At 43.4% G+C, this 27,255-nt stretch overlaps 1 protein-coding gene across 1 annotated transcript; it reads right to left on the reverse strand.

Annotated features, from left to right (window-relative positions):
• Positions 1-20,338: 20,338 nt before the first annotated feature.
• On the reverse strand, positions 20,339-27,163 carry LOC109301585 (transmembrane protein 14C-like). Its single transcript, XM_019522823.1, has 5 exons — positions 27,141-27,163; positions 25,044-25,120; positions 21,625-21,726; positions 21,224-21,311; positions 20,339-20,987 (listed from the first exon to the last, which is right to left on the reverse strand). The coding sequence occupies exons 2-5, from the start codon at positions 25,117-25,119 to the stop codon at positions 20,930-20,932; spliced, it is 324 nt and encodes a 107-aa protein (XP_019378368.1). The 5' UTR covers position 25,120; positions 27,141-27,163; the 3' UTR covers positions 20,339-20,929.
• Positions 27,164-27,255: the final 92 nt, after the last annotated feature.

Genomic DNA, 27,255 nt, shown 5'->3' on the forward strand with positions numbered 1-27,255 from the left:
TCCCCCTATGCCCCAGCCAGGTACAAGTCTCAGCCTGGGCTACTAAGTTCATGTTTTTGCCAGGATGTTACACCGTTTATGTTAGTCAGGCATTTTCTTTTTTCAGTGCATGTCTTGGGAAATCACTGCCCAGGCCTCAGCAGTGGGTTAAACCCAGCCCATGTGTGAGCAGCCCCACTGAAAGTCGTGTGTTAGAGTGTCTTCATGGTGTGTGTTTTGGACTTTCAGGAGGCATATCCCATAGATCAGTGATTCTCTACCTTGTTAGACTCAAGACACCCCCTCGTTAGACTCAAGATACCGTTCAAAAAAAGTGCTAGCCCTTGGCTTTCTTTATTGTTTTTCCATAGTCAAAAAAAAGAGACATTCTTGATTTGCAAAGAACTCAGGAAAGCCAGAGCAAGTCAAAAAGTTTTTGTCACTATGGATTCCCGTTTGAAATCTCTGGGTTTATCTTGTGAATCATGTAGATGTTTGCCTACCTAACAGTGCTAATATTGCATAGCACCCTGCAACATCCTTAAAGGCTCTCACAGCCATCCAGGGAGCTGTGGCATCCTAGTTGTTGAGAATCCCTGCTGCATTTTTGCAAACCAAACTTCTCAGTGATATTTTTCCTCTACAAATTGTGTGCCCCTCTTTCTGGGTACAAGGAGGAGGAGGATAATGGGAAGACATTAGAAGACTAACTGTATGAAGTGATTTTGCCTTGTGCATGAGGTAGGTAGCTGGCCTAAATGAAAGCAGAATCTGGGTTCTAACTCATGCCTATAGGCAGGTCAGGTTGAAACTTAAATAACATCATTTTGTGTGTGGATGGTAAGTGGTTAAGTGTACCACCTGCATTGACTCATGCTTTCACTGAGAGGTGAAGACATAACCTTCAGGGCCAGATACAGAGAGACAATAAGGCTGCAAACAGATATTGCATTTGTCCCAGGGAAGCCATTTTCTCTCAGGACAAAGTGCCGATCAATCATTCAGCCATTCATGTCTTGTCCCAGGACAAACTCAAGTACACAGGATAGAAAATGCTAACAGTTTGTCCCAAGACATTACAAAGTGCATCTGGTTATCCCAGTATTGCATAATTAAAATTGATGGCAGAAAAGTGGCAGTACATTCAGCACTCGGTAAACCTCAGTTGGCAGGGCAATGTGTGTACAAGTCAATCCCAGGATTTTTCTGTTCTGGGTGAAACACAGACAACTGGTCCTGGGATTAATGCAACATTTGTCCCCAGCCTAAGTGCTTGTCCCAGTCATTCCTGCCCATGGATTTTATCCCACATTTTTTCCCCACCCTCCACCACCTGCTTCCCTTTCAAAATTTCATATACAAGTCCCTTGCTGGGAGAAAAGAAAATATTAGGAAACTCTTTAAAGCAAGAAATTTTTTAAAGGGTTCAGTTTGCCCTCACGGACACATGAAGGAAATGCTTTCAGGCTGCATAGGAAGTATGCCGGCACCCTACGCAGGAGCTGTGCACTTGTGGTTGCTGAGGTCCATCTGCCATTTCCTCACAACATGAGTTTAGCTGAAAAACCATGCAGACCAGCTTAGAGAATGCAACACATACATGGTGACGGTCCACTGGGCAAGTCACTAGCCTCTCCCCGTCTCTGCAAAACAGATCCCTGCCTCACAGGGCTGCTGACACAGCTAATTCAGTACTGCTGGTAGAGCACCTTAAAGTTGTCCTGCTGCTTGTAAACCATGCCAGGGAGCACTAGAGAAGAGCAAACTGTAAGTGTTTAAATAGTAATGACTAATGCTAATTACCTTCCTGTTCACTTCCAGTTGCAATTCAACATGCTTGTGTGGCTGCAGGGAGCCTTTGCTGGCTGTTGTCCTAGTTACCACCATAATGCCTCTCTCTTTGATAGCAATTCCAGCCCGCTCCTCCACTGCAATGATCTCATCCTGATACACCTCATGCACTTCCCAGCCCTCACATGAATTCTTCATGCTGCTCTACAAGGGGGAAGACCAGGAGAAGTTTGAAGCAAGGCCAGAAGATTCCCCCCTACAGCAGAGATACTGCTAGTTTTTGTTCCAGTTAGGAAAGGTAGAAGGAATTAAACAACCTCAGTGACAGAGAGAAACAATCGTCCTGTTCCTGCCCATGCACCCAGCTGCTTGGGTTAGACATCAGGCCAAGGATGTTGGCTATCCTACATTAGGAACCCCAACCACCGAGATCCATAGGCATGCTCAGGCTTACAGATCCACATAGTTTATGCTATAGGCGTGAGCCACCTCCACCACTTGAACAGAACCAGCTTTCTAATCTGAGGCACACTAGCAGGTTCATCTGAGCAGGTGCATTTAGAAGAGAGGTGGTAACTTGGCTGGACTTTTTTTTTTTTTTTTAGCTAGGTTAGGTCATGTTTTGTGTCCTGTATCCCAATGTGGGTTTGACTACTCTGTGTGCGCGCTCTAGGCATGATGCATGCTTAAAAGTTAGCCACTAGGTACAGTGTACAAATTGAAAGAATATGTAAAAAAGATGGATGATTAGTGGCAGGTGGAGAACACAGGAATTAGTGCTATAGCAGGTCACATGTTGACTTTGAAACAGGGTTTCACATTTACTCTTGGATTAGTTACACAGTGGTTGGTTTTGATGCCACAGAGCAGCTTGGCTTACGGAAAGTTGATTCTCAAGTAGGCTACTCTGGAGCATGTGCTTCAGCTTCCTGACTGAAAGCAGCTAGTTACCAGTATTCAGCAGCACTCCTGTCCTGTCCTACTACCCTTATGCACATGAGTCATCTTATTCATGTGAGAAGTCCCACTGAAGTCAGTGAACTAATTACATAAGTAATCTTACATACATACAAAAAAAGTGTTTGAAAACTAGAAACTCGGGGGTGGTTTATGAGCAGGTATGTTCATGCTTCTTTAGGGTTGGGAAGGCCTATCCAGCAAATAAGAAGTTGGAGATAGGGGCAAGGAAAAGTACAATAACCTTTTATAAATTCAATCTCTATATTCCCTGGGCTAAATTCTACCCTCTATTACATGCAAGTAACTTCAATAGATCAGCAGTGATATGGTAGCTTATGAATTCCCTATAAAGGAAAAAAAAAAATATCAGTGCTAAAATCTAGCAAAAACAAGCTTATTGGCATGTATTATTCATTCCCCATGTGACTCAACCACAACCTTTCTCCCTCCCCCAGCTTTGTTTGTTTCTCGATTGCCTGTTACCTCCATCCCACAATACTCAGCCCATCATATCATTTTCTGATTCTGACAAAAAAGTTGGATTTAGGTTTGTCACCTAAAACTCATTCATCTAGGCAGACAGCGTATCAATGTTTATGCACTACGTTTTCAGCTTATAAAACAACAGCAACAAACAAAAAACAAAAAACAGTCAGGCGGATATACATGTACAGTGAAGAAATGGATGAGGGGCCAGGCTTACAAAGGTATGTGGGTACCTATAAATGCAGATAGGCATCCAGTGGTATTCACAAAAAGCATCTAAGCAGTACCCAACTCCCATGGGCTTTCCCAAGAGTTTCCAAAATTAATGTTGCATGAAAGACCACCTGATTGTCACAGAATTATTGCTTCTCTGATACGAGTAAAATGACATCACTGTGTAAGATGTTGCTGATGTGCCAAAGAGAGGACATCATATAGCTTGGGTATATTACTACCTATATTATGTTGCATGCCGTGCAACCAAACATTTGCCAGGAAAAACTACAGGGAGAACTAGTTGTAAGCAGGGCACAGGGTGGAATATATGACCTCCCTTTCCAGGGCACCTTTTCACAGAGGGGGAAGGGATTAGAGCCTCAGAAATAGGGTCTCTGGGCTGCAAAAGGCAACTGAAGTGCAGAGGCCAGCAGTGAAACTTGTCAGTTTACACACATACTGCACTGTCTGCAAAATGAGGGTCATGTATGTTTTCATCTGTTGCTTACAAAGCACTTTAGGAGAGATGGTCTGCAAAACTGTGGCAGACAGATGATGAGTAGGATGGACAGATATGAAAGGATAAGGCAAGCCAAGAAGGGAATGGGCAGGCACACAATGGGCACATCTACATGTGTGTTTTACTGTGTGGTAGACTATTCTACTGTGCCTTAAAGCATCACTGTCTACACATACATGGTATTTGGGCCAGCGTAGACTAATTTACAGCACCATTGCATAGTCCCATTAGACACAGGTACCATCCAACAGTAGAATAAGTTACTTAAACGTATGGTAACAAAAACATGTCACTTCTATCCAAGCTGGAAGTAGCCAACACAGAGCTCTAGGCTGCTGAATGGCCAGAGCTGGGGAAAAGGAAGTGGGGTGGGAAATGGAGCCCTCTCATCTCAGGGGCCTGACCTGGCTACCCCAAGTGCCACAGCTGGGGTATCTGGGGCAGGGGCGCAAGGCAAGAGAGCCCTGTTCCCCCCACTCCTCCAGCTCTGGCCATTTGGCAGCCAGTAGCTCCCCCCAAACCTCCCCCACTGACAGCCCCAGAGCTGGTGGGGGCACAGGGCAGGGAAGAGGGGCAGTTCCACAGCCTCCTGAGAGATTGCTTGAGCATCCCTGCCTGCTGGCTTAGGTTGGCTCCAGGAAAAATTAAGACTCCTTTCTCCCACTCTTTGCCTTGCTTGTTTAGACAGAAACCTCTTTGAGGCAGTGATTTGCTCTGTTTGTACAGCACCGAGCACAATGTACAGCCCATTGTTTCTCTTCAGGTCACTGGATATTAACGCAGAACAATAATACACTAAAAGGATAAGATCTAGCTGACATTACAATGCAAGTTTCCTGGATATGCAGACTCTGCTTATTTATATTAGATGCTAAAATTAGTGTATTGTTTTCTTCACACTTTAATTCGAGATAATTTTTTTTCCCCTCAGTTGTGAACAAGATCAGGAGGATGTGGAGCACAGAGTTTGCATTATCCTCTTTGTTCCAAACCCTTTGCAACATTGGCTATGCACAGGGCAGGAAAACTAGCAGATCTCCCCAGCTGGGAATAACCCTGACAAGGGGAAGTCTACACAGCTGGCAGACTGCAAGTATAAATTATCTCCTATGTCACCCATCCTGTGGCCCTCACATCAGGGAGCTGGAGAAGTTATTAAATGAAGTGCTACAGCACTCTGGCTAGTTTCAGGCTCAGCTGGCATGCTGGTAGCCAGAGGATGCACACAAGCAACATACTTCAAAGCTACTCCTGAAGCTGATCAACCCTACATTAGGACCAAGACTGGTGTAGACCTGTCTCCAGGATGTTCACTCTTTTTTGAGACCTCACTCTCCCTCACAGAGAATGAGCTGCAGCTAGGAATGCGTTTCTGTAACTGAAATAACTCCGATTCATTGTATTATAAGATATACATTGACCAAACCACTAATAAAACAAGAATCTTACCGAGCTCTATTCTCCAGGCTGACCTCAAACAAAAGGGAAATAATAGGAAGTTAGACTGCACTACTCCATGGAAATATCCAGACAGGATCAAGGTTCACCTGGTGATTAAAAAAAAAAAAAAGAGTGCTTCAGGCTCTTCTCCACTTCCTCATTTTCAACAGATTTCATAGTAACCTCAGGAGAAAGTAACACAAAAATTAATTCACCTAAGGTCATCCTTGGTGAGGAAATACCCAGTACCCAGATCCTGGAGCTGTTCTTTAAGCCTCAGATAGCATAGTCTAGATTTACAGAAAGCCACTCTCTCTGACGCTCTTGCTTGTAAATCTTTCCATTTAAAGGAAACAGGTATAATTCAAATCACTAAAGGGAGGAGGATGATAACCATCTAGACACTAGTCCATGTAAATCAGCAGAGTTCAGTAGTGCCACACCTGTTTACAACTGCTAAGAAGCTGTTCTGAAGCCCTTTTTAATGACAACCCTATGAGAGCTCACCATAAACACTGATTGGATTTTTCACATATGGATGCCTCTTCTACCCAAAAGCTTGAAAAGCAGAAATTTTTCCAACTATTTGAGTTGGTCTAATAAAAGATATCAGATTTACCCAAAGAACCTTGTCTACCCATATCCTTAGACCACGGGTGGGCAATTATTTTGGGCGGAGGGCCACTTATTGAGTTCTGGCAAGCTGTCGAGGGCTGCATTGGTAGGCCCGCCCCTCAACAGTTGTCCTGCCCCCTGGTCACCATCTTGCGACTGGAAGTCCCATCCCCTAGCCCCTAATCTTTGCCACCAGAAGTCCCTCCCCTCGCTCCCGGAAATACTTCTTTGAGCAAGGGGGTTTGCCATCTCAGAACCAGAAAAAACCCCAAATTATATTCTTAAAAAAAAAAAAAAAAAAATCAAATATCTACATTCATTAATTTGATTTAAAAAGATATTTTTGTCCTGGTTTACATGCGTTTGTGTAGTGTATGCAGAGGTGATTGCACAATAGCTTAAATGAAGTTTTACTCCTGTATATTGTGGGGGAGGGGCATAGGGATAGGTTTGTGGGGGGCAGTTAGTGTGTGGGTATGTGGGGTGTGGACAAGGGTATGGGTGTGGGGGTGAGTATGGGGTGAAGGAGCATGTGGGTGTGTGTATGGGTGTGTGGGGGTCTGTGTGAGGGGGTGTGGGTATCTGCATGTATATGGTTGAGTGTCTGTGTGGGACTCACCCTGTGAACATACATACACACACAGCCTCTCCCTTCCTCCTCCTCCCCCCCCCCCAAACACACACTCCCTTCCACTCCTGACTGTGGCGTACTGGCACGGCCCCATGCTCCCACAGTCCAGCCATGCACCCACGTGGTGCTGGAGCAGTCCAAAAGCTGCAGCAGGCAGAGACTTCAGGTTGGGGTTGGGGCTGGACTGGCCTTTTTGCTGGCTCCTGCCAGCTCCCCCTAGGTCTTACTGCTCCTGGCTCCTGTCATCTTTGACAGACAGTCAGGAGCAGACAAATATACATTTTCTAAATTTTTAGGGGCCCTGTTGGCCAGATAGAATGGCCTGGTGGCCCACGGGCCGTATTTTGCCCACCCCTGCCTTAGACCAACACAGCTACAACCAACATCACTTAGATTCCCATGGGAATGGGGCCCTCCAGGGTGAGAGGGGAAATTAAGACTTCAGGTGAACTATGTTAGCTGCAGGTGCTCAACCTTTCTTAAGAATTAGCTAGGAATTGGCTTGAGCTAACAAGCTACACATCCATTCAGGAGCCTAACTTTAGGCACCCAAACTTGAAAGCTTGGTCTACTGATTTAGGAAGCTATGATATACTTAGTACATTTGAAAGCCACTTTATGATAACAATTCACTTTTCAAACAGGCATCCCCTTTTTAAAGTCCTGATAATCCTCAAATTCCTAATTCTCACTTTATTTTCTATAGGATTAACTATCGTGCAGTAATAGACATAAGATAGAAAGTCATTGTTGTTGCCCCCCGCCCCTCCCCCCATGTGCAAGACTTGGGAAGTTTGATACCACTCTGTTGGTTCAGGGTCAAAAATCTACTTTAGAGGTTAATGCTTTATTCTCATGGATACATAGGGCACAGATCTGGAAGGGACCTCCTGAGTTTAGTCCTGTTATTATAAGCAGCTACCTCATAGAATCTTATTTTACGACAGGAGGAATAAGGGTAAGAAACTAAATCCTACTAGGAAAGTGTTCCACAGTCTCACTTCTTTGACAGTTGGAGTCTCCTAAATGTCCAGTCTAAAATTCAGTTATGGTTAGTTTCTATCGATTTGTTCATATGGCAACATTGTCTTTTAGCTTGAATATCAGGTGATATAAGAGAGAAAGAGCAAGCCTATCTTTTCCTCATTTCATTGGAGTACAGAAGCAAGCTTTTTGAGTCTCCTTTCATGCAAGAGGGTCTCTAGTTCCCTGATCTCCCTAATTTAGTATCCCTTCCTGCTCCTCTTTCAGCATAGGTGACCAGAATTACAGTTACAGATGAGGTCTTGGCAGCACCTTGTACAATGGGATTAAAACCTCTCTTTGAATATAGTAGCAGTTTATGACCTATATAAGGAATAATTCTCCATAGCTCCACTCCTTTCAAAATCCTCCTCTCCCCCCCATCTTTTTAATATTCATTACTGGAAATGAATGCTATACCACCCACATATAAGAATCATAGTATTAGTGTGCTTGTATAATTGTTTCCATTCGAAGGAGAAATTAGTTATAAGAATCAGGCATTTCTTAGGATAATCCCATTTCATTCTTTGTACATAAACAAAGTTCTACAATGTTGAGGGACGTGGAAGTGACTGGTAGTTTCATTGCTCGGAAATTTGCAAGTCTGTCACACCACAAAGTTCCATGCCCTACAAGAAGCTTCATTTTTCAGCTTCTGCTCAGGGTTGTGCTCACTACTATTTTTAGATTTGCTATTGGCTTTTTTCCTTGGTTGGTCTGCCCCTTACATGACAGCAGGCAGACCCAAACACATGCTTCTTGCCTTTGCAGCCAGGAAACCCCCCTTACTCAACTTCTTTAGGCCACAGATCTAACCAAGGTAATCTAGGGCAAGGCCTGAGCAATTTCAAATGTTTCCAGTTGTCCAACTATTAGCTCCACCCCTTAAGCTTGAAGAATGTGTTTCTTCATAGCACATGCAGACTGTGATGGTCTTCAGGCAATTACAGGTTCAACTGCCAGCAGCCATAAGCCATTTTCATTTTATTAGTATGTGAACTTTGTCAATGGAGCTTCTAAATCTATTAGTGTCTCATCTATGGTAGAAAATATTTATTGTTGTAGTTATACCAGAAAGCCATCCTACTGAAGGCACAGCTCATACGAGAAGAGTCTCTCTCAGGGTACCTTTTATACCAGTTTGGTGAGTACAACAGACTATACCCAGCAAAAACATTTTTTTCCCCAGCATAACTGCATCTCTGCTCCAGCTTTGGCTACTATAGATGTCAGGAGGAAACCATAATCTTAAGTGACATTAGCATCCAAAGAAATTTTTCTAAGAGACCTGCCAGTCTCGATTCAAAAGATTCTGAGAGAAACTCAGTGCAAAGACAGACCAAAAAAACCCACCAAAATAATAATAAAACACACAGAAACAAAGACACTCCTATTTTTTATATATATAAGCAAACTAAAACAGAGACAAGACAAGACATAAAATGAAAGCACATTAAAAATAAAAAATGGTGTCCAAGTTACTAATCTCTTAAGCTGTAAGAAGACATCAGATTTGTCCTGGAAGAAAGTGTTTTGCCCCAACAACCCATAAGACCACTATCCCTCTTCAAGTCCCACCGAAGTATGAAGTATGCTATTATTTTTTCCTGGGATGTGGGGTATTTGTAAGGTTAAATCACAAGCCATTTTCTAAAAAGCTGGCCAGCTAGAGCAAACTTCCTGGCCATATACTGGTGAAGCAGCAGCAGCACGTGGAGGAGCTACCTATACAAAATAACTGCACCACTCCCGTTTTGAGCTGGTTAAAGTCTGGGACAATCAAGACCTGGTTAAATTCAGCACTTATTTGCAGCCTTACTCAAGGTAAAACAAAACAAAACAAACCCAAACAAAAAAACCCAGACAAACAAACAACATAGTCATGCTACTTGGCTTCAACAGGACTACTCCAGAGAGTAAGTGCTCAGCAACCAAATAAGCAAGGTCTTCACTGCAAATACATGTTCCATCATTCTGTCAAATCTTAATACAGACAAGACCCAGGAAGGTTTTATTCTGACATAGCCAGTCAGGTAGTTATACTCTCTACCTAGGATTGACCTCAGCTTCAAGTATGTAAAAAACCCCCCAAAAACAAAAACCCACAACAGACTTTTTTGCAGTAGGTTAAGGAGCAGACTTTTAACATGGTCTAAAGCAGTCAACATAGGAAAGGAAGGATAGAGGGAAGAACCACAAGAAGTCAAGCAGTTACATCTGTAAAGAAGAATCACCTTGAAACAAGGATATCACTCACAACAATTCTTCTCCAAAAGGAGGAATACATTCCTGTGAAAGAGAATAACTTTGGAACAAGCCTAAAGATACCTTTATTCAGAGGACAATCAATTCTCAGAATACAGTCCGAGTCCCCAGAAGCCCAAAAGAGAAAGTGTTTTAGGACTCTTGTCTTCCAGGTTTGTTACCTTGATTTCTATTTACCCTCCTTAGTCTTCTGTCCCATCTCCCCACTAGCACCATTTTAGTAGAAGTAGAGAGACTGTACCTGACCAGCTGTACAGATAACAAGATTCCGTCTCTCTGCACCTGAATTTCAATTTCTGACTACTTAAGAGACACATGTTTGATAAAGAGCAAGAAACTACTAAGCACTCTAGCAAGAAAGTGAATCAAAGACCAAAGTGCAGGACTTCACAGTGTTACCATCTTGGGCTTTAAATCAAGATACCAATTAAAGCTTTGAATGAGGTCAATTGAAATGGCCCTGCTAAACAAGACACAATTAATACTAGGCTGACCTCTCTTACCCTCCTTCCTCCAAATTCCCTCTCTCCCCTGTGCCTGTAGTCTTGGGGCAGGGAAAAGAAAGGGAGAGATTAGCATTAATTAGATCTCATTTAACCAGCTTGTTTAAATGGTTAACCCTTTCACTCCCTACCTTCTTTCTCAATAGAAATATGACATCTATCAATGGATGCCTTTCACCACCCTCTCCCCCCTTTTTTGGTATCCTTCCCATCCTTGTGGGGAGGGGTCAGCACATTTTAAGTATTTTCACCCCCTTAGAACTTTACCTTCAACCTTTCAGTTATGCTCACTAGAGACTGCTGGCTCTGTAGAGGAGACACAATGCGGTATCTGTCCTGAGCTTCTCATCTAATGCAGATATATGATTAATGCTCTTGCCCTGTAGGAAGCCCAGTGGGATGCATTCTATAAATAAAAAAAATATTTGACAAAATCCATGGCTCCTGTCGGTCTCTCTTTAACACATCTCTTTTTTTCTGTGTTAAGAATTTATCAACCTGATGGTTAACATCGCAGCAACATAGGGATAACGGCACATCACTGTCGGCTCTGTCACAGACTCACATCAGGTCTGTGAGCTTTTAAAATGAGGTGTTTTACAGCACATGCTTTACTGGAGGCCTTTGAGTGCAGCGGAAAAACAGTAGTGAGTGGCAGCAGCCACTGAGAAAGAAGAAAAGAATAACATAGGAGAGAGTGCAGTGCATGTCTGTGCATGCATGTACATGCCTGTCAGTGTGTACGTGTGTCCATGTGGCTGCAAATGTGTGGGGATGTCATGACTCAAGCTGGGCAGGAAATTTCAGTGATAGTTTTCCACTGGAAAAATGCTGATCCATTGAAAGTGAAACTTTTAATAGGAGTATAAACATTTTGGGGGAAAAAAAGTTCTGAATTTAATCAAGAAATATTTTTTTCTGATCCACAAAGGCATTTCTATTCCAAATGAGAGAGAGCCCAACCCCCTTAGTGGCCAGGACACTCAGACAGGATGTGGGAGACCTACATACAATCCCTGTTCTGCCTGATTTGTAGTTGGGGACTTCACCCTGGGTCTTTCAATTTGCAGCTGTAGGTTACTGAGTCACTATTGATGTTTTACCCAATTAGTCCTGATGTAGCCATGCCATTTTGTGTAACTGTTCCCAGAATCTGAGAGTGACTATGTAGCCCAGTGGTAAGGGACTCATGTGCGAGAGTCAGGCTCAAGTCCATGTTTTAATGGGTATTTAATTATTTATTTAACAGCTTTGACTGTTGAGACTGAGAAGGACCCTACTCATCATGCCTTATTGAGCACTCACCTGCAATGTGGGAAAATAACAGAGCAGGTTTGTAAAGGTGGGTCTTTTATAACCAAACTGAGTGTCCTGATCACCAGGATCTTGGCTATTCTGGCATCATCCTCATTTTCTTTCATGAAAATCTCTGAGTATCCTTTTTGCACCAGTATTTGTCATGAAAGAATGGGGAGGGAAACTGTCAGGTTGCCATTTTCTGTTCACTGATTCGCTACCCTGGCTGTAGAGCAGTTTAGAGCAGCCTGATCTAAAACATGCCACTTAGCCAGTTAGGCAACACTACCTAAGACAGGGATCTGCACAGCACTGTATACTCTGCTACTCCTTCCACCTTGTCCTCCCAGACACCTGCTTTAACACCCCCAGCTCATCCTGGGTCCACTGGCTTGGACAGTTGTTGACGATTGATCTGTACTTGTCAAGACTCCCCAGAAGTAGGCTCAAGGGCAATTTGTGCTCCTTGTGCACCTCTAAAATCCTACTGGTATTTATTTTGCCACCATGAAGCATGGCAGGTGCTGGCGGAAAACAGAGGCCTGAAGGATTTTGAGTTTAAGGTCCCATTCCTGTAGGTGATCCATGTAGGCTTAAAGACTAAGCCTGAAGGCCTACGTTTTTAAAGGTCCAGAGACTTTGGTGAGGTTTGCTGGGGCCTGCATGTCAGTAATACAGCATGTGAGAGTTACGAAGAGGACTGGACTGGTCTGAGGCAAGATGGAGAGTAACAGAAATACCTTGGCATGACACTTAGGATAGGCCTGTCAGAAGGGTCCATGCAAGCATTTCTATATAGAAGTAGGGATGGATGTAAGTGAATATTCTCAACTTACGTACCATGATTATCGAAGAAGAATGAGCATTCAGGAGGGAGATGACTGGAAAAAGGGTAGACAAAGGTAGACAAGTCAAAAGAGGCTAGACAGCAGGAAAAAGGCAAAGAGGCATTTGTGGAAGAAACAGAGGAACAGGGTAATGTGGCTGTATTACTGGCTGAGCTGAGGGTTAGAAGTTGATGCAGTAGAAGATGTGGGGGCAGATCCTCAGCTCAAGTGAATCATTGACAATTTACACCAGCTAAGGATCTGCTTTAGGATGGACAAGAGGGAAGAGAGCAGTGACATAGTGCCCAGTGAGCAAGGATATTAAGCTTCAGTGTGATGGAGAATAGGGACCTGATGGCAATCAGACTGACAGGCCAGAAAGATAATTTTAGTAGCAGTTCTGTGAAGGGAGTGAGGTGACAGCAAAATGCCTTCAGGGAAGGTTTATGTATTTTGCTTCCTCACCACTGTTTCTGACCTCTTACTAGCAGTCATAAAAATCTTCCCCTTGCATTTCTGTGCTGTGAGAAGCAAGCAAAGGTATTTATATAGATCATTATCTCTCTTTGCTTAGCCAGTTTGGGGGATTTCCCTCCCTGTATAAACTAACTTGTAAATCTGGGTATTATTATCTGTATTTTTGTGTGCAATTTACTAGCATCCACAGGACCTGATCAAGGACCGGGACTCCACTGGATTGACTATTCAATAGCAAATGTTACAGCTCTGAACCAGACTTGTGTGATTATTTTGGAGCCACTTTTAATCCCTTAGCTGTGCATGACCTGTAGCAGTTTCTCTATAGAAAGTGAGGGTGGAGGAGGGAGAGCCTCTGGAGATATTTTACTTTAGAGTTTAGAAGCATTTACTTTCTTCCCCTGCTCTTCATCTTCCTCTTCTCTTTGTGTGTGTTTTTCATCCCTCTTGGATGTGGTTGTGAATACTAATGAAATAATACTTGGCCCAACCCCCAGAGAAAGTTATATTCCAACTGAATGAGGGGCTTGAGAGGGGGACTGGTTATTTCAGCAGGTCTGATAACCCTAACACCCAAGATGCTTTTGTTTTGTGTGGGAAGCAGGTAGTTGAATCTAGCTATTTCCTACTGTTAGCTGATTGTTTCCCTGATTAAGAAACATCACTTTGGAAGAAATGTATCCAACATCTCCTTCTTTAGACACTGAAATAATTGACTACATTGTTCAGATGGCTTAAAAAATAAAATAACTAATAACCTTACTTCAGAGTAGCCACTATTTATAATTCCTTTCCACTTCTGGTACAAGCCAATCCAACTTGACAGGCACTTGCACATCAATATTATCTCCAGGTATAAGCCAGGTTGCAAGCATAGTGTCAGACCGATTATGGTGTCTCACTACAGCTCTGTAGGTGTGAGTTCAAGTTTTGTGCTGGACTATATGAAAATATTGTCCCCAGCTGACCCATCTGTAAATGGGCACCTAGTCATTTATGCTGGGGAGTTAAAGGCAGCCAGATGTGATGCTGGCCACATTACTCCCTTGTGGGCTAGTACCTGCAGAAACTGGTGAGCCTTAACCATCCTAGCCAGATGAGTTGTTAAGCTCAGGAGGCCCCTTGAATTGATAAATCAGATTAGATACTTACTGTTATTACCGTGGTTCCTGTGCGTATCAACAGGGAATAAACTGATCTCCAATTACAGAGCCAGAAAGGAGTTTTGTGCAGGGCAGATAGGAAAGAAGGGCCCGGCTTCTGTTTAATTTTTCATTCTGAACACGATTCTTGTTAGCTTGCTAACAGCAGTAAGCATGAATGGTGAATGAAGATTGAAGGGTGTAGGCACCAGCCTCCTAAGTCAATGTCGTACCATGGCAATGGAGAGTATTGACAGAATTCTCTTTGTTGCCATCTAGCATTTCTTTAACAAATACTTTACTTTATCCCAGTGTAACATTCCTGCAGTTCTAGCGCCCTCTGTTGTTTAAGCTGATCCAAAATAACAGGCATAATTGCTGAATGGAAAGTGCACAAGGATATATAGAAGATGTCTGTAAAAACCCAGATGCATAAAGTATTGGAACTAATCAAAGCTGTCAAGAGCTTAATGTAATACCTGTACTATTGGGAAGACAATGCAGAATATGCATATAGAGCTATTACTGTTTAGTTTTAATTATGGTTGTAATTCAATTTTATTACCTATAAATGTGAGTTTCTGAAGAAAAAACCAAGGTGAAAGGATGGGTAGATTAGCAGCAGGTCAATATGAGCTTTTCTCCTGTCTCATAAACATCCACCAAAACTAAACTGTATGTAATATATGATGTCTTGATTAGGGTGTAATTTTTACCAATTCAGATATTCATAGAAATTAAGGCCAGTGACTGTGTAGCTGGCCAGTGACTGTCACCCATCCCTGAGGTCTCTTCCAACCCCAGTGCTCTGGGGGAGGGATAGAAAAACTGCATAAAAGGCAGCATTGTTTCAACTGCCTGCTTTCTGCCTTGGTGTCAGTTAGTGAGCTGTGTCTTCCAGTTTTGCCTGTCAGCAGCTAGGGATGCAGGGCCCCAGAACCCAGACTCCCCCTGCACCTATCTCCTTGACAGCTGGCAGGCTTCATGGCCACAGCAGGGTCTCGCAGGCCTGCAGCTTTCACCCTGCTGCGCCTTAACACACACACAATGTCACCCTTATCACAAATTTTGCTTGTCCGCAGCTTGAGGTACAGTTTCCACAAAACCCTTGCACCTATCTCCTTGAAACTTGGCAGGCTTTGTGGCCTCAGCAGGAGTTACCACCCCTGCAGTTTTGACCCCGCTGTGGAGGGCTTTTTCATTCTAAGCATGTCATGTTGCTAAAGCTGTTTAATTTGGGGGCAAAGACAAGCTGGAGCTGAGGGAAAGGCCTCTTCTATTTAAGCCTTTTCCTTTGCAAGGACTCTTCATTGCATAGCATCTCCTATGGTAACTTTCAGGCTACACATCAACCCAGCCCTTCTTGTAACATGTCCGACCCTACTCACAGTTCTACCACCATAAGGACTTGTCGTTATGGCCCAGGGCAGGGAAGAACGATGCCATAGGTCTGGCTGACAATACCCTTTTCCACCCTAAGAGCAAACAGTGAGGTCCATTTCTAGAAATGACCATCCACAATCCAATCCCAGAGGAAGATCATCCACAGTCCAATCCCAGGGGGATGATCAGACCCAGGTTCTTATGCCTTTTCCTCATGTTAAAAACTAAGATGCTGGTAACAGTGTACATTTATACAGCATGTTGCTGGAAAGGATCTATAAGTGCTTTAAAAATGTGAAGGAAATAAGTCTCCTGGCACCTCCATGTGGTCAGTATAGTAAAGTTACCTTATACCTGGAAGACCTGAGGTATGGCACCCTTGCCTATGCTACGCCAGCTCTGGGCGAAGGGGCGGAGATGTCATCCCTTCTCCTGGTGTCAGTTCTTATAGTGGCATTTTACAACATCTCTAGGGCGTTCGGTGGCACAAGGATTCTATATTTAGGGAATATTATTTATTGTGTAAATTATTAAGGAATAGATTATTTATGAAATAACTACCTTAAGCTTCTCCTGCTCATTTTTCTAGGTGATGAAATTATTCCATCTGAGGGAATGAATAATGCCAGCCAGCTAGGAAATTACAGCACAGCAAAATGGTATCTGCTTATTACCTCAGGCCATATTTATTCAGCATGGATTGACCCTCAGCTGGAGATGACAGCTCATGGCCCAATGAATGACAGAACTGGGCCATGGCAAATTGAACTTTCAGAGCCTCTAGCAGACTGATAGCTTGGAGGAAGTTCTGCATTAAAAACAAAGACTTGTGTTATATTCTTGGAGCAAAAAATAATGTAGGGCAGGCCCTAAGCATTATCTTTTAACCACTTCCCATTTCATTTTAGGCAAGTTTTTTTTTCCAGTTATGAGGTTTTTCTTCTCCTTCTCAGCAGTCTTTTTTCAAAGCTCAGGTGACAGCTGGTATTATTTCTGCTAAGAGTTAAAGAAGGTTTAATTTATTGCAATTTTAGGAAAACGTAGGGGTTATTCATAAATTCAATATGTAGCCTTGTAGCCAGATCAGCGTTACATCTGTGCTTTAGCGTGGTCAGAGTGAGTACCATACTGCTGGAGGTACTGCACCAAATCCAATAAAGGATTTAAGTGTGTAATGCAGTATTTAATTTGAAGCCTTGCAAAAAGTGAATGCAATAGAAAATAAAAGTAAGCAGCTTTTAGAGACCTGATACTAACGGAACTTGCACAGCTACGCAATTTGGCCTGAGAGCTATAGATTTCTCTTTCAACAGATTGTTTCCTTCTCCTGAGAGGAAGTTTTTAATGGGCTGCTCAAAGGCTCTTGCAGCAACCAGTAAACTGAAAATGTCACTCTGGCTTGCACTGTTAGAATCTGAATTCAACACAGAACAGTGTAACGTGAAAGCTTCAGTGCAGTGATTGTGAAGTCCATTCTTTATATAGTCCTTGCAAGGAATACAGTTGTTACTGTCTGCTTCGAGTATTATTAAAAAAAAGGAAAGTATTATGTGTAAATTTGATTAGTGTGCATAAAATATGAGTTACTGTTCTGGACCTCAATTTACCAAAATTAGGTGGTTGTGTAATTTATTAAGGCTTGTTTCAATCAAGCCCTGGGCAGATGTTAACCAATTAGTCATGTCTTAAGTCAGAGGTGGGCAATTATTCTGGCTGGAAGCCAACTTAATAGCTTTTGGTGTCTTCACAAGAGCTACCTCTCTTTCTCTCCCCCCACACCCTCTTGGGAACCTGCCCGCAGCTGTAGCATGCCCCATTCCCCACCCTAACCCAGAACCTGCTGGTTATGTCCACAGCTGACACTGGGGCATCTGCCAAGGTCACCTAATGGTGCCATGTCAGCTCTGGGCAGAAGCAGTCCTGCCCACCCACCCAATGCAGCAGAAACAGCCCCATGTGCCCACCTGGCACCATGCAGCCGCTGTATCCCATGAGTTGGCAGCTGCCTGCCCACAGGCCAGATACAATCTAGTGGGCCAGATCCAGCCCGTAGGCCATATTTTGCCCACCCCTGTCTTAAGTAGTACCCCACCCACACATTCATGCAATTAATGTCATGATAAAACAGGGAGTAAGCCACAAAAAAGGCTGCTGACAGACATGAAGAAAAAAGGGTGCTTTACCAGAAGAAGCAGACTTTGTAGCATTTGTATAAATTGCATGCTTCAGCAGGGCTTTTTTTTTGGCACTTGTATCTAATAAACGATTCAATAAGCTATTACATAGAAGTGCCAAAAAAGCCCTGCTGAAGCACCCAATCTATACAGACATTGGGCAAGCCAGGTCCAGCTAACGCAATGCCTCTTCTAGGCATGCACAGGGCTTGGTGCAGGGGTGTGCCAAGTTTAAACTAAAGCATGAGGGGTTTTTTTTTTTACATCTGTAAGCAGCCTTCCTTATTACAGAAAATATATGTAGTAACTGTGGGTAGTTATGACTTAAACTAGATGTGACTTAAACTGAATGTGCGTCCAGGCTGATCCACTGATCTGCCAATCGGGGCTCTCAGCCTGAGGAGCGCATTGGAGCCTTTGACTCCAGTGGCTCTTAAGGCTGGGACCACTGATCAGCTGAGTGCTGCTCCCAGCCTAGGGGACCTACCAAAGACTTGGCTTTGATGCACCTCTGAGGTTGGGAGCAGCAGTCAGCTGATTGGGGCTCCCCACCCTGGGGACACATTGGGGTCCTTGATTCTGATGTGTTCCAGAGTCTGGGAGCCTTGATCAGCTGACTGGCTTGCTACTTGCCCAGGATCGTAATCCCAGGATCCTACTGCACTGGCAATATGGTGCAATTAGGATCTGATCCCCAATCCCAGTTACACTTCCTGCCATGCATGTGTAACATTGCAGAAGGCGCAATTGTTGGGATCGCAGATCAGAACCCATTGCGCCCATAACTGAATGTCTGCCAGGGGCCTAAGAGAAACACAACTGCCTCCCCAAAAGTGTTTTGATATAAAAAAAACTGAATAGTAGTTAAATATCACTGTAGAATATGAGCAAAGGTCATACTAGTCTATACAGTTCTAGCATATTACTAATAAAAATGTTATAGAAAATTCTAATTAATCTTCAATTTATGATCGTTTTTCCTTATATACTCCTTTCCTTTTTCCATTGGAATCCTCAAATGACAGGGCTGGAAGAAACCTCTAGACATCAGCTAGTCCCGTCCCCCCCACATCCAGACAGGTTCATTATCTCTAAACCATGCCTGAGAGATGTTTGTTCAGCTTGCTTGCAAAAATTTCCAATGATCCAGGCAACTCAGCCACCCTAGGTAATCTGTTCCAGAGCATAAAAACTTAAGTACCAAACTGAGTCAGACCAATGGTCCATCTATCCCTGTATCTTGGTCTCAATCAATGGCAGTAGTGGGTGCTATACAGGGACAGCATTGAACCAGCTATCCCCAGTGGCCATGGAAAATAATTTATAAACGTTTCTTCTTTGTAATAACAATTTACGTATTTGAAATAGGTTCTTTTTTTCCCCTTAGACATGATCCTGCAGAGCCAACATGGCATCAATTGTACAAGTAGACAGAAGCAAAGGTTTAAATTGACAGGGCAGTAACCCAGGGTCAGGGACAGGCGCTTTACCTGTGCCAGGAAAAAGGACTTTTTCCTGGCACAAAAAGCTAGTGTACAAGTGTTAAAAGAGTTTTTTCCAAAGAAAACCAGCTCTTCTGCAAAAAAAAGTCAAGCCTTCCCACCAACACATTTCCCAGAAAGTTTTTTGGTGCCGCTTAGAATGAACGTACACTATTTTGGGGGCACAAGAAACTCCACTGTCCCATAGTCCTCTGCTCGCCCCAATAGCCTACCAAATGGCAAGCTGTCAAGGAGCTCTGCAGAGACCATGCTGCCAGGTGCTTCAACAGTGCCAAAAATGTTCAAGCCTTAGCACTGATTTCCACCCTTCAAACAGCACTAAGGCTCCCTGATAAAAGGGCAGCAAGACTTCCTGCCACTTGAACCACCCAGAGAGCCCCAGGATGGTCCAAGCAGTGGCTGTGTTGCTCCCCAACCCCTTCTAGGTCTCCCTGGGACTGTCCAAGAGAAGGCATTTCCTCACAGCTTGAATCAGCCCCAGGAAACCCAGGACAACTTCCCCCCAACCTCTTGCATGGGTCCACGATTGTGCAAGGAGTGGGGAGAATGCCTGGGGGTTTGGAAGGGGTGAGGACAGCAATTCTACCTGCCACCGCTGCAGGACAGGGGAGCTGTCCTTGGAAGCTGCTATTTTTCAGCAGCTGCCAGCTGATCATTGACAGCCTGCCCCCTTCACCAGCATGGGAGACCATTAGTAGCAGTAGCGTTATTGTCCAGTGCTACTTTCCTAAGATTTCCTAGCATAGGCAGAATATTTATCTGTTAGATGAGGAGATGCTATAAATGCCTGTAGATTCTAATCCCAATTATGCCTTTAAAACCAGATCTACACAATTTAAATTCTAATTAGGAATGAATATTCAAATGACTATATTTTATACTCATTTCAATGGTTCATGAACCGAAGCACAGCTTATTTAAATAATCTACTATAGAGGCTTCCTCTTACAGAGGCTTTAATGCAGTGTTAACGGAGTACACATACTCCACTCCATCTCCTCCTCCACTTAAAGAGGTGAGTGTTTTACATGTGATCAAGGACTGCATGTGGATAACTATGCATTGGAAAGACACAAGGAAGAAACCAAACAAAACAGACACAACATTACCCAATCAGAAAGAGTTTTGCAACACTAATCCTCAGTTTTTCCTAGTACAAAAATAATAATAATAAAATCAGTCTCCTTAAATGTCACTTTGCTTAACATACTTTTGCAATAAAATCTGAAGAAAAGTATTTATCTGTGTTATACAGACACATTCTTATCCATGCTTTGGGTACTCTTTATGAAAGAGTATAGACTGTGTTGTATTTGGGCAAGTACTCCTTCTGGCCTAATGTGGGTATTTTCTTTATGATTACATTGGCTCCAAGTTTCCCTTCCTTCTAAAATTTTCTGAGTGACAAACAAAGTGGGAAGGTTACACTGCAAAAAGTATTAGCAAAATTAAATTAACACTACCTCAGTTTCTTAGCATGCAATAGAGATTATTGACTGACTCGATATAAATGACATTTTGTATATAAAAAATCCCTCCAATCAATTTTCTTAGTACAAAAAAAAGAGTAATTCAAAAATCACATTATTATTTGATATTAGAAATGGGCTCATATTCTCTGTTCATTTTGTGTAGCATCTTCAGGCAGCTGCGCTTTCACACTTTCTATACACATATCAGGTCACATCATATGCAGTTATTCATCGTTCGGTTTTTCCATCATCTTCAGACCAAGTCTCCCAACCATTAACAGACTGTTTAAAGGAAAATATAGTGAATTTACTGAATTAAAGAAATAAAATAAAAACACAAAACAAATGTATGTACTTTCTTCCAGAAAGTAGCAAACTGAAATAATTTGTTTAAACCAAAATTAAATCTTCCTATTTTCTTGTTCATTTAGACTCTTAGCAAATGTAGTCTCAATTTAATTAAAGAAGATTGAGTCAAGCAGATGGGGTGGGATCAGAAACAGCATCATGTGTAGTACCTGGCACCAGCAATTAATCCTGCAGGAATGAATTTTCCAGAGTTCAGAAATCTCATTCCCATAACTGCAGTCAATGTTCCAGATGCAACTAAGTAAAAGATAAAAAGAACCCAGGTTAGCAGGTGAGGGGACATGTGAGGGACATTAATTCAGAGCTAGCAGAAAAAGAGCTATAATTAACAGTACTGATTACAATATGAAACCTGTTTCTATCACATAACAGGCAGAAAAGTCAAGAAAACTGCCCCTTTTTTTACTAAAAGATCTGAAGCTCCTGCTAAAACTGAACTTTGTAACATATTCTGATTGTGTTGCAGCTACTGCTGCACCATATAATAGATGTTTTAAATCTAATAAACCATTAGTCTATGTTTTGCATATATATTTAAATGGAGACTTACCCAGGGAAAGCCACACATTCTTTGGATCCTGAGATAGCTGGTAAGCGCCTAGTCCAGCTAAACTGCCAAAGAGAAGACCAGCAGCTAGTGATGGGACGCTACCTTGAATAAAACAAAGGGCATTATTAGAAGAGCAGACATGAATATGGTTCATAAAGCAGTCAAACAAAAAAATCATTATTCACTCTTCTGAGTCAGACTACAGCTTAGATCAGGGATTTCAACACTCACCTGGGCCCCTGGACTGAATCTGGACCTGGCAGCTGCAGCACCAGGCTTAATGCAGCCAAGCCCCAGCCATAGTTCATCACCTCATCCCCTGGCCCCATTAGGAACCCTGTGGTCCAGGTGAAATGGTTCCATAGGCCATATCGGGCCTGCAAGCCACATCTTTGACACTCTGGTTAAATCAAAGGATCTTAAGCGAGCCTGAATTTTACAAACATAGCCACCATTCATACCTAACACAGCACCATGCTTAAATAATCCTGCAGACAACATTACTGTCTTTTAACGTGCAAATAAAGCATTGGTTGCCTTACAACAATACAATGTATAACTAGAAAAGTAAAGGGATCAAAGTTGAGACCCATGATAAATAAAGGAGATTTAGGGGTTTTTTTCAGTTCAGTGTTCTCATACTTCCTAGAGAGGCAGTACCATAAAAGATGGGGATTAATCAAACAGTAGTGGCTTGAGACTCAAAAAAAATGAAATTTAAACTAAACTAGACAGCAAGAGCAGTTAGACGATGGAATGGCTTAGTAGAGAAGGGCTCTGAGGCATTGATGATAAAAATAAATTATAAAAGGTTAAACACACGCAAGACCTGATTCAGAGCCCACTGGAGATGTTGGAAAGGGATTATTGGGACTTTGGATCAAGTCTTTAGTGAAAAGGACAGCCCCTGATTGTCAAAGGAGGTGGGGGCAGGCTGCTGTTTCCAGTCTTGTCCTCAGGGATTTACAAATGACTGCCATGTACATGGGATTGACAAAATGCCTCCACCTATGGTAAGTGCAGAATGTCTCCAGGAGCCAGGCAAAAGCTACATTCAGCACCTGTTGCTGCTGGGGGCAGTACTTTGCCTTTTCTATTTGCGTGTCTCCTTTAGACTGGAAATTGCCAGAGCAGTTTGCAAACATCAGCACTCCAAGTTTACCAGGATGATAAGCACTTAGCGCTATAGGAAACCAAATCAGTGTCAATTCTGCTTGTGCCCTTCACCAGCCACATGCTCTGGCCTGGTCTGTAACTCTGACTAGGTATTTTATTATCAGTGCCAGCTCAGTGGGGGGCCTTTTATGTGACTTGGCATATATTTGGTTGTAGAGGTAGATACTTAGCAAGATTAATAGACTCTGAAAGCTCCATTGGGAAAACTATCAATAGCTCAGCTACAAACTGTTCCAATCTGGCAGGAGGGATAAATATGGAAAATAATGGGGAGGGATGATGCTGGATATGTGTATTGAGGGGGTGAGGTGTGGGGACTGAGATATAGAATCATAGATAAATCAGGCTGGAAGGGCACTCAGGATCATCCAATCCAACTCCCAGCTCAAGGCAGGACCACTCCTGTCTAAGCCTTGCCAGACAAGTGTTTGTCTATATTGCTCTTAAGACTTTCCAAGAATGCAAATTCCACAGCTTCTCTAAGTAATCTGTTTTAATGCTTCACCACTCTCACAAATTAAAAAGTTTCTCCTAATATCCAACCTAAATTTCCCTTGTTCTAGTTTAAGATAGTTATTTCTTGCCCTGTCTCCTGCAGCCACAGAGAATAATCTATCACTATTTTTGGCCTTCAGGTACTTTAAGACTAATTAAATTCCTCTCCAGTCTTCTTTTCTCCAGACTAAATAATCACCATTCTTTTAACCTTTCCATATATATCATGCTTCCTAGGACGCTAATCATTTTTGTCACTTTCTACTGGACTCTTTCCAATCTGGCCACATCTTTTTTGAAGTGTGGGGCCAAAACACAGCACTTCAGGTAAGGCCTTACTATTGCCAAATTGAGTGGAAAATAGGCATCTCCTTTTTGCTGGGATATTGGAATGGTCTCTGGATTCTATGACCTGACTGGTTCAATATCTTCAGCTGTACATTTAAAATACAGATGATGATACAGAAGAGTCAAGTAAATTATACCCAAAGACAGAGCCACGCACTTAGCTACCATTCTTCCATTTCTAGCATGCTTATCTAATATTCTTACTGTCACAGGCTAGTCTTATTAGCAGGGACATGACAGCCTCCTTTTTTCTCTGAGTTACCTTATTCACTTTTACTATTCCTTTCAAAAAGCTTAGGACTGGGAGTCAGAACATGTGGGTGCTATTCCTGACTCTGCTACTGACTTGACACATGACCTTGGGCAACTCTGTCTCAGTTGTGCCAGCAGCAATGAGAGGATAATAATGCTTATTATTTTGCAATGCCCTCTTCACCACACATCTCCACTCACAGTGCAGAGGATGAAGAAAGTCAGCAGAAAACACACTAGTAAGCTCTCCGAAGGTCCAATTTAATCACATTTATGGGCACAACTCCTGCCGATTCCAATTGTGTGGGAAGAGGTCTTCAGGGAACAGCATACATCTCAAGACTGCATTAGACATCAACCTGTCCTAAAGAACTCATGAGGACTTCAAGATGAATCAAGGGCCTCCCTACAAGCACTTTCAAACTGAAGATTTACTTGTCTGCATGAAGGAGACAAACTAAGAAAGCAAACAGGAAATGGAACAACAAATGAGAGAATACAGTTCCAAGCTCCACCACATTCAGTCGTGTCTAGCAAAGAAACATGGCAGAGTAATTCAGAGCTAGCGCAAACATAATGCAGGTCGGACTTCCTACAGAAAAGTTAACCTTGAAAAATCAGCTCTCTGAGCAGCAGCAGTCACCAGCTTAAACGTACCATTTTCTGAAGTGATAAGAGAACTAAGTGTAGTGTGTAAGATGGAGCTAGTATGATTTATGAATAATAAAAATAATTACTGTCTTAAGGAAAAAAGCATTGAAGATTTTGTCTTATATATTATTGGGTAATATACAATTGTATAGGTCATTGATGTTCAAGACAGCAGCACTAAAGCCTCTCTGAAGCAAGCTTAAATGGAGTCACCCAAAGAATAAAAAAGCATAAAGCCAAATGTTGGTACGGAGTAGGTGCCTGATACGGAATTTATCGTTCAAAAACAGGAAGTCAAATAAAACAGCGCCCCCCACACCCAAAACTACAAAGAGTTATCAGTATACAGCACTAACTGTCAAACTTAACAACAGCACTAAGTTAGAGATAATTGCTGTACAGAAAACTCTCTCCTTTACTTTTACATGTGAGATATCATTCCTTACCATTTTAAGCAATTATGTATCAGAAAATGTAAGGGTTTACCAATACCATACCTGCTTTAATATAACCAGTAATTCCTCCTGATGCAACCAGAGCTGCATAGCCAAAACCAATCCAGTCCCAACCCATTCTGGAATACAAAGAGGACATCAACACTTATTTACTGTTTTAATTTCCTCTCCTTCTCCACCCATCCAGTTTTCTTTTACAATAGACTTTACTGCTTATGAAGGAACCAATGAATTAAACTTGTAGATGAAATCACAAGTTAGTAGGGAGGGAAAGACTGCAGCAAGACTTGGATAGGTTACAGGGGTGGGCTAGCAAAAACAGGATGCGTTTCAACAGCGACAAGTGCAGGGTACTGCACTTGGGCAGTAGTAACCAGCAGCACACTTATAAGATGGGAAACTCCCTTCTTGAGAGCACGGAGGCAGAAAGGGATCTTGGAGTCATTACTGACTCCAAGATGAACATGGGCCAACAATGCAAGGTCACGGTTGGCAGGGCTAACCGCACCTCGTCGTGCATCCACAGATGCATCTCAAGTAGGGCCAAGGAGGTGATCCTCCCCCTCTACGCAACACTGGTCAGGCCACAGCTGGAGTACTGTGTCCAGTTCTGTGCGCCCCACTTCAGGAGGGATGTGGACAACATTGGGAGGGTCCAGAGGAGGTCCACCCACATGATCCGGGGACAACAGGGCAGACCCTACAATGAGAGACTGTGGAACCTGAACCTATTCAGCCTTCACAAGAAAAGGCTGAGGGGGCACCTGGTGACCGTCTATAAACTCACTAGGGGGACCAGAAGGGTTTGGGAGAGACCTTGTTTCCCCTCGTGCCCCCTGGCATAACAAGGAATAACGGCCACAAGTTGTTGGAGAGTAGGTTTAGATTAGACGTCTGTAAGAACTACTTCACAGTTAGGGCGGCTAGGATCTGGAACCAACTTCGTAGGGAAGTGGTGCTGGCTCCTACCCTGGGGGTCTTTAAGAAGAGGCTTGATGCCTACCTGGCTGGAGTCATCTGAGCCCAGTTTTTCTCCTGCCCAGGCGGGGGGTCGGACTTGAAGATCTACAAGGTCCCTTCTGACCCAACTTCTATGATTCTATGATCCCTGACACTTCTTTTTTCATATAATGGGCAGTTGCAACATGAGCTTCCTTATACTTCTCTTCCAATCCACCCACAATCAAACATTGGCAAAGCAGGAACAAATGAACCTCACAAACATAAAATCCCAAGAAATCCCATAATCCCATAAAAGCCAATCCATGATCTCACCAAAGCAGAAACAGCCCTGGGCTGGATCCAACATGGTAAAGCCTAAAACATTAGGAAGGATTTTTAAAACATTGGAGGGAAGTTAGGTCTAAAGCACCAGAAAGCACCGATGTGCTGAGGGAGGGGCAGTGTCTAAGGCAGTGGTTCTCAACCCTTTTAGGGCTTAATTCAAGCCCCCCCTCCCCCCCAAAGTGCAGGCTCTTAGTTCTCACTGAATTTTTTCAGTGCACAAAAAGAACAGAGTCATTCATCTGCTGCAAAGAACTCAGAAAGGCCTCAGCACTGCAGAATGGCTTTGAAACCATGGATCCTCTCCGGGTTTATCCCACGCATCCTGGCAGGGCACCTCCCAGGGCTAACCTTGCCTGAAAGGATCCCGAGGCAGCCCTGGAGGAGAACTTGTGCTCTAAGGCAGCCAGACTCAACAGAAGCCTGTGGGGCTGGTTCCCCACTAAACCCCAGCCCTGATGACAGTGTGAAATGCTGCGGTCGCTCCAGCCCAGGGGTTTTGGCCAAGGCAGAGGTTGGGCTGGATGGAGTCAGCCCCAGACCCAGATCTAGATCCGGATCCAAACCCAGACCTGATCCAATCCAATTCAGATCTAGACCCCACCTCCCTCTCACCCCCATGACCCCATTCCAATTTCAGACCCAGATCTAGACCCCATCTCCCTTACTCCCCCAGTCCAGACCTGGATCCAGATCCGGACCCAATCCAATCCAGATCTAGAGCCCACCTCCCTCTCCTCTCCAGATCCGGATTCAGACCCAGTTCTAGAGCCCACCTCCCTTACACCCCACTCCCGACCCGGTCCAGACCCAGACCCAGACCCAGACCCGACCCAATCCAGATCTAGAGTCCACCTCCCGGTGTCGCCCCGCTCCGCGACCTGCCGCAGCCCCAGGCGCGCTGCGCTGCGCTGCGCTGCGCGAGGATGGCGGAGCAGCCCGGCCCCGGCCCGCACTGACCTGCCGTCGC

Source organism: Gavialis gangeticus, unplaced genomic scaffold (assembly GCF_001723915.1).
Source record: "Gavialis gangeticus isolate Ggan-Ray unplaced genomic scaffold, GavGan_comp1, whole genome shotgun sequence".
In the NCBI taxonomy this organism is placed as follows: Eukaryota; Metazoa; Chordata; order Crocodylia; family Gavialidae; genus Gavialis; species Gavialis gangeticus.